Below are 14,360 nucleotides of genomic sequence, written 5' to 3'. Positions count from 1 at the left end.
GGTGAATACACTCTTCAGATATATATGCTAATATTTTTCTGATCCTTTGAACGGAGTGAATCAGGAGGGGCTTTCTGCCGATGAGCTCCACAATCCTGTACCACTGGTCACAGGTCTGCTGTGACCAAACAAATAGATGCTTATATTAGAGAAAAGATAAAAGAGATTGTTCTTAATGAGAAAATAGCAGCCTTAGATATGCTGGTACAGAAGGCATTGCAGAATTAAAGATGAACTCTTGCACGACTGCAATTTTTTTGACGTTCATCAGCTACATGATATTATTAAATTACAATTTGAACGGAAATATTAAGAACTTTATGTTAAAATCCTCTTTCTTAAAAAAAAACAACAACAACAACAAAAAAAACCCCAAAAACCCAAACACCCACCCTTTATTCTGTCATGCTAGAATTTGGTATTCTAGAGGAAAACATAATAATTTTTTTTTCATTAGGGAATTTATATATTGTTTCAGTGTTCTGAAGTTTATCCAGAAGTTCTTCTTGTAAATAATTCAGTCTTTCCCCAGTTGTATTAACTACAATTTAAATATTTTTAATACCAAAATTAGATGCAGCAGAAATAATCTTTTCTCACAAAAGTAGATTAAAAAGTTCCGTATTTTTCTAACAAAATCTAATATGGTGGTTTAGGTATCAGTATTAATTTTATGTACAAATTCAAAGGCAGATTGTCAAAATATAATTAGAAAGCTCTATGCAACAAATTAAATACAGTCTGGTAGCATAGATGAAAAAAGCATCTTTTTTGAAGTACTTTCATTAGAAATTAGAAGACTCAAGTAGGGAAAATTAGATTTGTTTGAGATGAAATCAGAAAAAATGTAAGAACGTTAGCTGAAAGAATAGGAAAATAGCTATGGACCATGGAACAAGCAAAGTATCATCTAGAGTTTAGGTTGAATAATATAAATAAGCTATAATCTTCAATGTCTAAAAACCTTTATCTTTGTATATTTACTAAATATACTTGAAGTCATTATGGTTACGTTATTCTTGAAACTTAATGAAAATTACTGATTTTAATAATTCCTTTCCGCATTTCACTCTGCTGGATGGATGCCCTTGTGCACTTCAGCTGATTTTCATTTTCAGGCTTCTGTAGCAGCACAAGTTTTGAAGCATCTATGGTGTTATTCCAATGTACACATTCCTAGTGTCAAGTGCATTGATAGGTCCTGTTTATCTACTAGCCTGAAAATGATGCTTGCCATTAGGATCTCAGTAGGTATATGTTCATTTAACAGCTTCCAGTTGTGGATGGTTTTGGAAGAATGGGAGAGATATATATTGATATAGTCAACTATATGCTGTCCTAAAGTAAAAAAAAAAATTTTAGCTTGCTCTGTCTTTCAGATTAGTAGTGGATGGCTGGAAAAAAGCAAGCATCGCCAAATTCTGTTAGTTAAGGGTATGCTGTTGTCTGGGAAAGTTAGAAACATAATGTTTCATGAGATTTCCAGTGCTCACAGTCTTAGCTAAATTGCATAAATTACAAGAATTATTTTCCTTCGGTATTTCCTGTATTTCTACTTCAACTGACAGCTGTAAGCAATAATCAAAGCACTGATTTTTTTTAAAAGCGTTTTTGGAAAGAACTCTGGTCTGGTAACTGAATGTAAGTTGAGAATTACTCTTGTAATACTATATGGAAAACACGGCTACCATTTGTAATTCATCTTATCCTTCCAAACATATTTGACTCAACTCTGTTGAGTTACATTGCTTATAGGTCATTGCACAACTTCTGAAGTCTCAAAATCTTCATGTAAATTTAATATATTTGAAATTGCATGATTCACAAATCCTGACAGCTTGAAGTATCTCAGTGTATGTATATATGTATAATTTTGTGTGTGTATCTATACAGATACATACACGTATATCTGCAAAACAGATGTGTCACATCCTGCTCTTCCTGGTGGACTGTATTGCAGAAGTGTGGAAGTTTTTTCTAGTGGGAAAGTATAGTTGTTTCTACCTCTAATCAATGCCCAATCTGTATTCAGCTAAGACTGCTAAAATACAATTTTAAGAAAGATGTTGAAATAATAAGGCATTTTATTTAAGTTCATGAAAAAACCAGCAGGAAATAAGCCTCAACTTTTGTCATTTGTCCAAAATGAACATGTATTGCAAAAGTGGTGTTGGTTATTACTTTTACCTTTTTTTTGTTTTTAAAAAAATGATTTAATTTCTTTTTTTTGGTTTTGTTCCTAATCCTGAATCCAGCTTATATACTGGAAAGTAGGTTATGTTTATGTTTTTCTCATTTGAGCAAAAAATACTGAAATCTTCACATGTATTAGTAGTATTTCAATTTTACTTGCACCAGTGTTAATTTAAGCAATATAACTGAGATCAAACTTGGCCTAACATCTGTACATGGGAGCTTTGCGGTGTGATTTCTCTGCCGTGTTTGCTTGAGTAGCCTCTCATTTCAGCCGAAGCGAGGGAGAGAAGAAGTTAGCAGCCGGGCGGTGTGGGCGGGCTGGTGGCTCCGGGTACCAGCAGAGCTGACTAGGCGCCTTGCTGCAGAGAGACAGGGCAGAGAGGGAGAGAGAGCAGCTGGGTGGGCGACTGGGGTGCGCTGCAGGGGCTCCGGCTGTGCACCAGCTTCCCCATGGGATAAAAAGGGTGTTTGTGTTTGGGGATGTCTGTGTTTTGCTTTTTCAAATGTAAAATTGTACATGTTTGTTGGGGGTCTTTCTGCTTTGAAGTCAAAGGACAAGAAGTGCCCCTGCTTCACTGCGCTGCTCCTGTTATGACTTTATTTCTGTTTTGAGATAAAAATTGAGGTTTAGTTCGAGTGTTCCAAAACCAGATACCACTCTCTCTCTCTTTCTTGTAGGCAGGGTGCTGCTGTGCCAGGCAAACCAGGAGGGATCTCCCGTGTACAGTGCCCCCAGTTCACTAGTATACACATCCACAAGTAAGCTAGTGTTACGGCTCTTTTGTTTTGTTTTGTGACAAAAGCACATTAATGTGAATGAAGCCCCCTAAAACTGTAAACTTTCCCCATAGGTCTTGTACATGTGGTATTTATAACTGTGTGTAAGTAATGTCAACAGCTAATTCAGTGTTTTTAGTTGCATCTTTATCCTCAAAGTATATTTTATTTTAAAAAAAAAAAAGATGTCCTATATTGCACTGTTCTACATAAACGGTCAAAAGTTCTACAGTAACACTGAAATTTTTATGGAATCCAGTACTGTTGCGCACTCTGCATTTTGTGTAGAAGATGAAGTTGTGTTTCTTTTTCCTTCCTGGTCACAACTTTGATTTAATAAACAAAAAGTCTCATATCATGCCACCATTTGATGATGTCAGGAAGAAAATAGATATGAAGTACTTCTTCACAAAAGGAAAAAGACTATGTCCAAATGGCTATTTTGAATTATAAAAAGCTGCCCTAATAAAGATAGCAAAGACAAGATGAAACAATAGATGCTGCCATCAGCCATTGTTCTCCACAAAATCTTGGAGTAGCAATGTCTCCTGTAAAATTCTGCACCAGAAGTGAAATGGATTCTTCTGAGAGTGTTTTAGGTTGTATTGATGGTACCACTGATGCCTATTCTGAAATCTAGTCAGATGAAGAAGCCTCTAGTCAAATGAAATAGTAAGAATTGCTGCTTGCTGAATTAGGGTGAAGAGCAGCATTGGCTAGGTGTTTTTAGCAGTCCTCTGTAAAGAAATTATTTTACGTTGTCTGATTTAAGAGCGTTATCAGATACGCTCTTATGAAGATTGTATTCAATCTAGAATGCCATTCTGCTCTTTTAAAGCTTATCTAGACTACTAAAATAACTAATTTCTTTTATTAATTAAAACCAGGAATGAGGACAAAAGAGTTCCATAGTGATCATCTCTGCAGTGATGTAACTCTCTCATGTCAAAGGCTATGCATATCATCCCTAGAGCTGCTGTTTTTACAGTACAAATATGGGATCTACGTTCAAATCAGGAGTCTACAAATACATCGTGAACTAACAAAATATACGAAGCATATTAAATCAGAACTGAAATTATCAATTAAATCTGCATTTGCTCCTAGATGCTCCATGAATATTTTGTACTCTGTCACCTTTCCCAAGCAGTGGTTTTTTTAATCCTTGTCATAACATAGGGATGAAATGCTTACTGTCTAAATCAGTCTTCCCTATAGCACATTTTTAGTGCACTATTCCTTTTTGACTGAAATACCAGTCTTTTGACTGAAATACCAACCTTTGACTAAAATTCTTTTCCTAGAAAATTATCCAAACATTTAATTCATCTCACTGTTAGGGAGCTGCTTCTGGAGGACAGGGGACTGTGTGTGTTTTTTATTTTCTGGAAATTACTCTAAATAAAGCCTTTTTTAAGTTTACCCTGTTGCTCTTATTGTCTCACTTGAGTTCTATCCTAGGAAATTTATTTCTGGGATGGCTGTTTACACCATACGGTATTTCCACTATTATTAAATCCCTAGACCGTCACTGTATAGCTAGCTAAGCTGTATACTTCACTGTTTCCATTATATCTCAGGAGCCAATCCCTTTGAAAAATCTTATTTTGCAGCGGTGCTCCTTGAATAATGATATCCTAACAAACATCTGTTTGTTTTCAATTATGCCAAATACATAAGTAAACAGACTTTGCCTATCTGCCTCCCACTGGGCAATGTGTAATACACAGTTTCATACCAGAGATTGCTAGTAGCCCTTGCAGTAGAAATTATTACACTTTTGTTGAATCGATGTGTCTGCAAGTGATGATTTTTCTTTTATTATGTATAGTATTTCATATTGCCAAAATGTAGTTTCCCCCACAGGGTCACAACTCCTAATAATACCAAATTACTACAATTACTAATGATTGTAATTAGTTTTTTTATTTCTCCTTATTTTACAAAACTTTCAATAAAGATGTAAAATAGTTCAATTTCTATAGGAAATTCTACTAAGAAGTGAATAGAAATGAAGCTTGAGTTTTGTCTCATTTTCTTTCTTTTATTATTTTAAAGCTCTTCTATACTCCATTTTTTACGCACATTTGTAATATTAAAATGATAACTGATAAGTCAACATTAACATCTAGGAGACTAATACTTTTGCTATTATCATTTCATGTAGGCAACAGTATTGTAGCCTTCATCTTTGAATAATTTGTTAATCATTTATTGTGTTACTGCCAGTATTGTAACCGTGTAATATTTCAGAACAGCTTACAATGTAAGAATTAAGAGGTTTTAAATTTGTAATTGTTTTAACAGAAGGGAAAGAGTCAGCTGAGATTTTTAAAGACATCTGAGAGGTTTGGAGTTCATGAAATGCTAATGGCATTTAGGATTTTTCAGATATTTAGAAGAGGATAGTCCCCCTTTTTAGAAATGTTATTGTCTTTAACTTAACTGTTCGTATTTTGCTCCCGAATTATATTCTATAAGGAACGAAGGACTGAAACATGGTTGTAAAATATATTTGGCTAGCTTTATTTCTCACTTAACTTTTTGACTTTTAATTGTGTTGGTCACTAGTAGTCTCTGATGACTCTGAACACTTTTACTAAATTTTTTTGGCTAGCCAGAAAGAAGAGCGCATTTCTTGGAGCTACTCTTTCCCTTCTGATGTTTTATTTCCCCAGGATATATTCTATGTATCCCATTGTACATTTCCCAGTACAGTGATTAGTTACACCTCTGAATATGTCAGGAGATGGAAACATGGCTCTGCCTCCTGCCATCACTTCTGGCCCTTCGCATAATACAGAAAGAAATGAGCTGTTTCTTCTGCAAGCAGTGGAACAAATCAGTAGCAATAGTCTCTCATGCCTCATCTGTTCTCTTATGCTGAAGGAGAAGATGGGACCTGGATCAGTTTTTCATTTGCACATCTATTCTGGGAATAGATAATTTGTTATGTAGAAAGCATAGTTTCAGCATGCAAATGTGTTCGCATCCCTTGGTGGGACAGATTTTGCCTCACTGACACAACCCAAGTGAGGAAGCTCATGGTCTCATCTTGGCTGCTGTAGACTCCCATAGCACTGGCATCTCAAGGACAGAACTAATACAACTGACTTGAGTTAAATCCATCATCATTATCCTAATGCAGAATGTAGACAAGTATTGGAAGGAGATACATCCAGAAAGTAAAGATTAGCGTACACCAAGTCCCAGCAAGTAAGTAAGCATTCACTGGAAGCTTCCTGGAGGCCCATGAAGTCTCCCTGAAACTTAGTGAATCAAACAGTTTGGCTGCATGTAACTGACAGTCTCTTTTTGCCCCCGCTTCTTTAGACTAGTTGCTTCCACAGGAAATTTTTAAATCCTGAAGAAATTTGTATCTACTTTTAAATAAGAAATTTATCAAGAAAAATTTTGGAACTTTTCCAAGTTGAAGCCACTCAAGAATAGGATCCATGGGAATATTAAGACCCTGCTGGACAAAAGGAAGATTCAAAAGCAGAAAAAAGTTCTGTCACTGAATATCCATATCACTGTTCTACAAAGGACAGTAATATAGCTGGGTATGTATGGTTAAAAAAGGCACAAATACTAATCTGAATTTATGCAAGGACTTTTAAAAACTGTTTAGCGCCTATTTTCCCCATTTTTCTGTAATGTAGAAGTGCCTGAAAATATGAATGAAATAGAAGTTAATGAGAGGCAAAACATGGGAAGGCAGGCAGGCATGAAGCCATAGAATCATAGAATAATTCAGGTTGGAAGGACCAGGTTGCACAGGGCACCGTTGCGGATGGAGACTACACAACCTTTCTGGGTCATCTGTTCCAGTGCTTGAATGTCCTAACAGTGGAAACCTCTCTTCTTTCAAGTTATGTTGGTTGTCTCTTGTCTTCCCACTGTGGGCCTCTGTGAAGAGCCTGGCTCTGTTTTCTTGATAACCTGCCCTGCCCTTTCATGGCAGGGGCTGGAAAAGGAGATGCATCTGCCAGTAGATAACTTCTTTGTGCTCTGGAAGAGCTAATCAATGTTCTCGGGCTCACTAAGCACTAGCTGGTGTAGTGAGGAAGGCAGCCTGAAGCTGTGCATCACATTTTTCAGAAGTTTACAGTTGTGCATACCCAGGTCCCATGGAAGGCAATGGGAGAGAGATTACAAATGGTAATGAAAGTTCAAAGGCAGCTAAATATATTTCACTCTCTGAATCAGAACTTTGATCTTTGTAACTTTTAGGCTTTATTTTAGCTCCCGGTAAAAATAAAGATACTTGAGTTCTTAGGTGTGTAACGACTAGCAGATTTTTCTGAGCATGTATTCAAGGGACAGTTCACTGGACTGAATAGCTAACATACATGGTAAAGTAGTAAATTGCTACATGCCTTTGTTCAGAAGGATGTACAGATGAGTGCCTCTATTTCCCAAATGCTTTGCATGCCCATAAAAGAGAATTTTGCCTTGACTTTAATGAGTACATTTTAAACTGATGTCAATTTTGGCTTACATTTTCTGAACGTTAGAGTTGTTTCATCTTCAGTAAGCATGCTTATCAGCTCCAAAATACACATGCTCTTTTTCCATAAATTTTCATTTTTTATTAAAAATAAATAAATCTTTCATATTGCAATAAAGTGATAGAATTAAAAGAAGAAAAATATGAAAATGCATAAATCAGATATTAATTTATTTTATCATACTCAAGGGCAAATGAAGTTGATGGCCCATTTTTTAATTGATATGTCCCATTTTTTAACTGATATATTGATTACAATTTTGTAAGAAATGGTGGTGGAATTCAGCAAAAATGATTGAGGTGGTACAAATGCTTATAAATCTGTCCCACATTGTTCATGTTCTTTAATTGTAATTGTCTGATAAAACTTCCATCAGTTTCTGTAATTAACCTAATGGTCTAAATGAATTTCCAGATCACTGGTTATTCATTTCAATATGGAAAATGCCATTACATCGAGTTTAATTAATACAAACTAAATTCACAGTCCATTGTATCATTAGAATAGAATTTTACTGTTTTAACTGTTTCAATTATGAATATTTTTTCCTCTCATTTTGTTTGTCCCGTTTATGACTTGAGTGTTCATTCTCTATTCATACTAAAATAGTATAAACCATTTATAACTATAATATTTAAAACCCAATGCGCTTCAAGTTCCCATCCTCAAAATATCAGTGTAGATATTTTTTGTATTTATCATTTCAACTATTTTTAAACAGAATTCAGTCAGTGCCAAATTCATAATCCCATGATATGCTCTAGAACATCTTATTTGTCTTGATACTCCTTTCACAGAAGTACATATGACAGATAAGCACTCACCAGAGAATACTTTTGCTTTGCGTCAGACAGATATTAAAACAATAAACTATGTTGCCCTGGGATTTTAGCTTATGAGCAACCAGAAAACAACAAGGCAAAGATGAGATGTTTTTGAAAGGTGGGAAGGCAGTTCTTTTCAGAAAATTCCCTGGAAACCCTTGGTCCTGTAATATTTTTGACAATAAATATTTTTAATGCTAATGTTCTTCTAAAGCAAATCAGGAAAATACATTCCATTACTTCAGAGCAGGCATTAGAAATCTTCCGAAATTATCCTAATAATCCTGCTGGTCCAAAGTTATGCATTATATGCCAGGAGAGAAAGAAAATCTATAGTAGAAGCTTTAAGTATTAGTTACATGATATGGGAATTTTGCTTTTTATGTATGTTCTCTATTAAAAACTTACGAACACCTACGTATGACAGACACACGTACTATTTTTAAAAAGATTTTTTTTTCCTGTGGGTGTTTTGTTTTGATTCATAGGTGGAAGATAGTTCAGGGCTTTGTTGACATGCGTAGAATAAATGAGGAAAACCATAAATACTAAGTATAAATACTATATCCAGTAGTAGGATTCAGTCCATTTGAGGGCTCATTGTGCTACAGAAATGAAAATTAAGTAAAGCCTGTCTATTCAATATGTCTGTTGAATATCCTCACTTAGAAGTAGGTTATTTGGCTTAGGAATATTAGTAAACTACCTAAAAAATGAAACTATTTTCATATTTCTTGTTTCAGTGAAGACATTCCAGTTTTTTTTTTTTTCTGTGGCATTACTAATGGATTGGAGTAAGATCTTTCACATTTATATTATATTCTGGGATATTTCCAGTACCAAGAAGATTACATGGGGAAAATATAAATTTTCAAAAGATGATTTAAAGTGCACTTCTGAGCAGAATCATTAGTGGAAACATTCAGTTTAGAAACCTCGGTTCAGTTGATTTTGTCAAGTTTAATCTGTTGCACACATGTAATTACCTGAAAATTATATTGTAATGTGATAGTCTTCTGATACTATTATCCTGAGACTCCAAGCAGCTGAAGTGTAGGTGCTCCTGGCATTTGGTATGTCCTTTTCTGGGTTTTGTATGTAAGACATGTTTGACTGTATTCAATCCAAATGGACATACACTTTATTGTAATAACATAAATGATTATTTTGTTCTGATTTTATTGTTGTAGTTTTTATTAATTTATTTGTTGTGATTTTACTGTTATTGGTAAGGGAGAGACTGTTTAGTAAGCTTGCCATTTTGAATTGGTATATGGATCAGGAACAGTTTAAAGAACGAGTATTCATATGTTATAAGTAATTTGCCTATGTTACAGTATTTGCAAATTAAATGTAAAAGGTTTCTGCAAACTAAATTTTTAATTGGTCTTTCTTCTCTTAAACAAAAGTGGAATGGCAGGTCACTTCATCACAATGGAAATATATGTTAGTAGATTGTATTTACATGTTTGTGGTTTTGTCTGCTTTTTATTGCTTCATAGAAAAAAGGTAGAGTACCCCTGCAAAGGAGTTCTGTGATTAAGCCGATTTAATCATTGTAGGACAGTACAGAAATCCTGCCCAAAGGGAAATGTCCGTACCTTTGAGTAGACCAATCACACATATCATTTCCAGGCTACAAAAACCTCATTACTGAACATTTAGGCTTCAAACTATCTCTTAATGTGCTTCCTGAATTAATTAATTGCCTTTATTTATAAAGTAAAGAGAATCACCTGGTAGTAACCCAGGAATAAAGTGAAAAGTGACCTTCCTTGTCTGTGTGTTAAAATACAGTGGGTTTACATGAATGTTTAAATAAAGAAGATATCAACAATAAGTAGGAAGGGAAGTTTTCTAATTGCTTTCCGTGATTTTTGCCCCATGTATAGAAGTGAAAAAGTTTGAAAATCATGGATCACTTCCAGAGAAAAATACTGATGCCATCTCTTGTTGAACTCTCTTTAGAAGGTTTTTAAACACTGTTTTGGCCTGTTGGATTGGACCATGGTTTGAACAAAGTTACACAAATCTGAATGCAGGGTAACTCCACTTACTTCTAAGTCAGATAGTTGTAAAGATAATACAAAATTAACAAAATTGAGTGAAATCATATTCATATGTAGTATGTTATATTCTTGATTTATGTATCAACCTTTTTAAATGGTAAAGTGAATCTCTTTTGGCCTTTTTTGGTAGCACTGCCTGAAATTCTTACAGCATTTTTTGTGTTCTGTATCACTATATATTGTCTTTCTGTAACTATTTTAAGGATAACTGTCCTTTTACCTTCTGTCTATCAGTATTTTAAATGGTGACTAATAAGTCATCAGTAAGGTGTATTGTAGTTGTCCAGAATCTGTAAATATGGGTTTCATTTCACTCCTGCAAATCTGTTTTTAAGTGGTTTGCTGTTTATACTCATTCTTCTGTTAATCTGTTTAGTGATGGTGTAGTGTCTGAACTAGCATGCTTAGGAGTTTTATAAAGAGAGAGATACCCTGAATTGTGTGGCACTGACTTTTTTAACTTATACACCATCCTACACCTGGGTAGTGGGAGATGACTGGAAAGGTGTGCATAACATTTTTAATAGTAAATTGTGGAGAGTATCTTTGTCCTTTAGTTCAAATAATAAAAATTACATTTGACCAAGGACAGTTGAGCATCTCATGTGCCTTAACTTAGTGCTTTCCCATTAATGAAGATATGGCACTTGGCCCCTGGCAGTACTCATGACTAACCAATGAGTTAGGACTATAGGATTCTTTGGACTTACTCCTCTCAGTATGCAGCTAAATAGTGAAAATTACATTTAGTATTTTTTTTTTGCATTATGATCTATGATGTTATTGTACATAAGATCCTTTGTGTAGAGTCCTAGATGCAGGCTTCTGGTGTTTCCTTAGCTTTGCATTCTAGATGCTGTGTTACTCATTTTTAGCAGGTAGGCACACGCACTCGACCATACGTCTCAAGTCATTGTCTGTCAGATGTGAAGTTGTTAATTTTGTGGTTTTCAGCTTAGCCTATAAGATTAAAGACTGACTTTAGTGTCACTCTTTCTTGCATTGTGTGACAATTGTTATTAAATCATGGCTCTTAAAACCATGTCGTATCCAGCAAAATTCTTCAACCTGAATTTCACAAATAGTAAGTATTTTTGAGGAATTAACATTTTTAATATCTATATGACTCTTTGCAGATGCAATTCTTTGTTTTGAGAATTTTTTCCATTAGGGGTCAGATTAGGTTAATAGCTGTTTTTTTTCCTCAGTCACTTCCTGTCTAAATTGTTGCCAACCCAACAGCGTTCTGACAGTGTTCTTTTTTACAGTTTAGTAATTCTGTTGAGTTTCAGTAATCCTTGTGTCATCCAGACAGAACTTCTTGACACCATATAATTGACTTTCATAAACATTCAAATTACTAAATTTTGTCATCTCTTTATAGTAGCGCTACTCTTCATCTAGTTTTCCACTACCATGTCCTTTTTTCTTTGTCTCAGAAACAGTGTTTAGCTAGACACAGGGAAAATTTTTTTCCATTTGCTTGGAACTTGTAGATGTCCAACAACCAGGAACACAAGACAATTTATTGATCAGTTTGATCATCTATATTTGAAGATTGTTCTTTAATTTAAGATCAGATGTGGCTTCTCTGATCTCCACTGTTTCTTTTCCTTTATGGCCTAGTTGCTTTGTTGTTTGTTTTTACCTCCTGAGCTTTTTCTTGTTTGTTAGTCGTTTCTTTTGCAAAAAGTCAACTATTCTTTGTACATCAACTGGTTGTATTCTTTGTGACGTGAACTATGCAGTACTCTTGTTTTGTTATTAAGTACACCATAAGTAATTTGACCACCAATTACAGCGTTTTTTTATTCAAGGTGGTAGGTTGGTGTAATTGCATAGCTTTATGAAAAAATTCTCAGTCATCTTATCTGTTCTTTTTTATCCCTCCACATCCTCCATTTTTTCCTGTGTGTTAAGAGAAATCCCATGATGTCTGAGGGATTCAGGTGGCTGCAAATACAGTCCAGTAAAAGAAGGATGAGATATATGTGAATTTCTGATAATCACAGAACCACCAAATGACTGAATCTCAGAAGGGCTGAGGTTGGAAGGAACCTCTGGAGGTCACCTTGTCCACCCTCCCCTGCCCAAGCAGCATAACCTCGAGCAGGCCGCTTGGGACCGCGTCCAAACAGCTTCTGAATATCTCCAAGGATGGAGACTCCACAGCCTCTCTGGGTACCTGAACCAGTGCTCAGTTCACCCTCACAGTGAAAAAGTTTGGACAAAAAGATGAGACAGTTTCCAGGCTTTGGCATCAAGATTTTGCTCCAAAGGTTATAAATTCCTGGCATATAATGGTATCAGTATACATAGAAACCAATGGTGGTTTGTTTATGGGTATATTAGAGGAGATGAAATGAAGGAGGGCAGAGAAAAAGAATAATTCCATGTATACTTAAAATAATTATGAAGAAAACTAAGTGTGAATTCAGTATGTGCAAGTCACTGTTGAAATAGTAGATCAATTAGGTCTGGAAACAAATTTAAGGTAAGGATAACCAAATAACAAGTTTTGTTGGAACAGTTAAGAGTCTTCCTACAATTTCACATAAGAACAAACACATTAAATAGGAAGTTGCTTTTTACTGAAATATTTTATGTATGTTTTTTGAGTGCATTTGATTACATTGTTGATTTGGTATGGGAAAAATCTAACAAACCTTGGTTTTTCATATGTCTGAGGATGAAAGAGTTGAAAACAGTGCCTGAAAACAGCTGTCTGTCCTCTTTCTAGAAATATTTCTGTAATCTTTCAGGGTACACCTTATCATAAAAAGTTTCACCAAATTTATGTAAAATTTGGTGCTAATTTGGATTTGAGTGGAAACTTAATGCGGTAGTGTTGTGTAAAAGGGATTCAATTACAGTGTGCAGTGTTTTGTAAGTAACTGTCTCGCATAAAAAGTTAATTAATCAGAGCTGTGTCAATTTCCTTGTGCCATGTCAATTTGCAGCAAGGTAATTAATCACTAATCGCCCAGCGTGCAGCAAACTAAGGGACAATCTGTGAGTCATTTATTGTTATTTTTTTCAAAATAAATGGCACACAGAGCCATGAAGAAACACATCTTGCCTTTCATAATATTTTTATCGACAGTTTTGCATGTTGTAATAGGCTGCAGCAACAAGCAGCTGTAGTTCAATGGAATATGAATATTAAAGAAACAAATGAGAGCAGATTTATAGGCCATTGCTTTTCTGTTATGTCAGTTTTGAGATTACACTGAGCAAATGAACAGTGAAAAATTACTCTTCCATGTGGAGAATGGTGATTAGACTTGTACATTAATTAGAGATTTTTGTTTTCCTTTTCAATGCATTTCAAATGAGAATGTCCTATAAGTAATGGTTTGTCCAAAATACAGATTTATTCATTCCTAAACAACAGTGTTTAATACTGACATATATTTTTGTATAATAGTAAGGAAATCGTTGTGCTACTCATTTTAAGTATATGTTTCAAAAAATAAATAGATTGTGAATGAAAGAATAGAAATGACCAGTTGTGACTCTATTTGATGTATATGGCAAATTTCCTTTGAATTCAGTTAATTCAGGACTAGATCCCAGGGATAATCATCTCACAAAAGTGACAGGTGAAAAAATGTACTTTCAGCTTACTATTTTTAAATATTGTGAACTTTCTAAAGATTTTTTTTACCTTGAAATTTTAAAAATCCATATATATATATAATTTAAAAGCCTTCTTATGTTAAAATGTGTAGTAACAGAGCTTAAATTTTACTTGCATTGTACTTTGGACTGTGTATTTAAATGCAAAGATCTGCACACATCCTCTTTAACACAGTTTTGGTAATTCTTTTAAAGAATGCCAAGTAATACTACTTCTTACTATTATGGTGAAGTGAAAAATCACTACACAGCATACATTGGCATAAACTCCTGATTGGGTTCCAGAAATCTCGGCTAATATAATATAGATTATTCTGCTTAGCCTTTCTCTGCATGTTACCCAT

At 34.7% G+C, this 14,360-nt stretch overlaps 1 protein-coding gene across 11 annotated transcripts in view; it reads left to right on the top strand.

Annotated features, from left to right (window-relative positions):
- RBFOX1 (RNA binding fox-1 homolog 1) overlaps positions 1-14,360 on the top strand; it is a 1,305,306-nt gene that overhangs the window by 1,232,978 nt on the left and 57,968 nt on the right. For 8 of the 11 annotated variants that reach the window (XM_059826338.1, XM_059826340.1, XM_059826339.1 and 5 more), the window contains one exon: positions 2,875-2,955. The exons of the other annotated variants lie outside the window; for them this stretch is intronic. In XM_059826338.1, the coding sequence (XP_059682321.1) occupies positions 2,875-2,955 (81 nt within the window). The remainder of the gene's footprint in view (positions 1-2,874; positions 2,956-14,360) is intronic. 11 annotated transcript variants of the gene reach the window in all.

The sequence above is a fragment of the Gavia stellata genome, chromosome 18, assembly GCF_030936135.1.
Source record: "Gavia stellata isolate bGavSte3 chromosome 18, bGavSte3.hap2, whole genome shotgun sequence".
Classification (NCBI taxonomy): Eukaryota; Metazoa; Chordata; class Aves; order Gaviiformes; family Gaviidae; genus Gavia; species Gavia stellata.
Note: the sequence above shows the minus strand (reverse complement) of the source record. Positions and strands in the feature narration are given on the sequence as shown.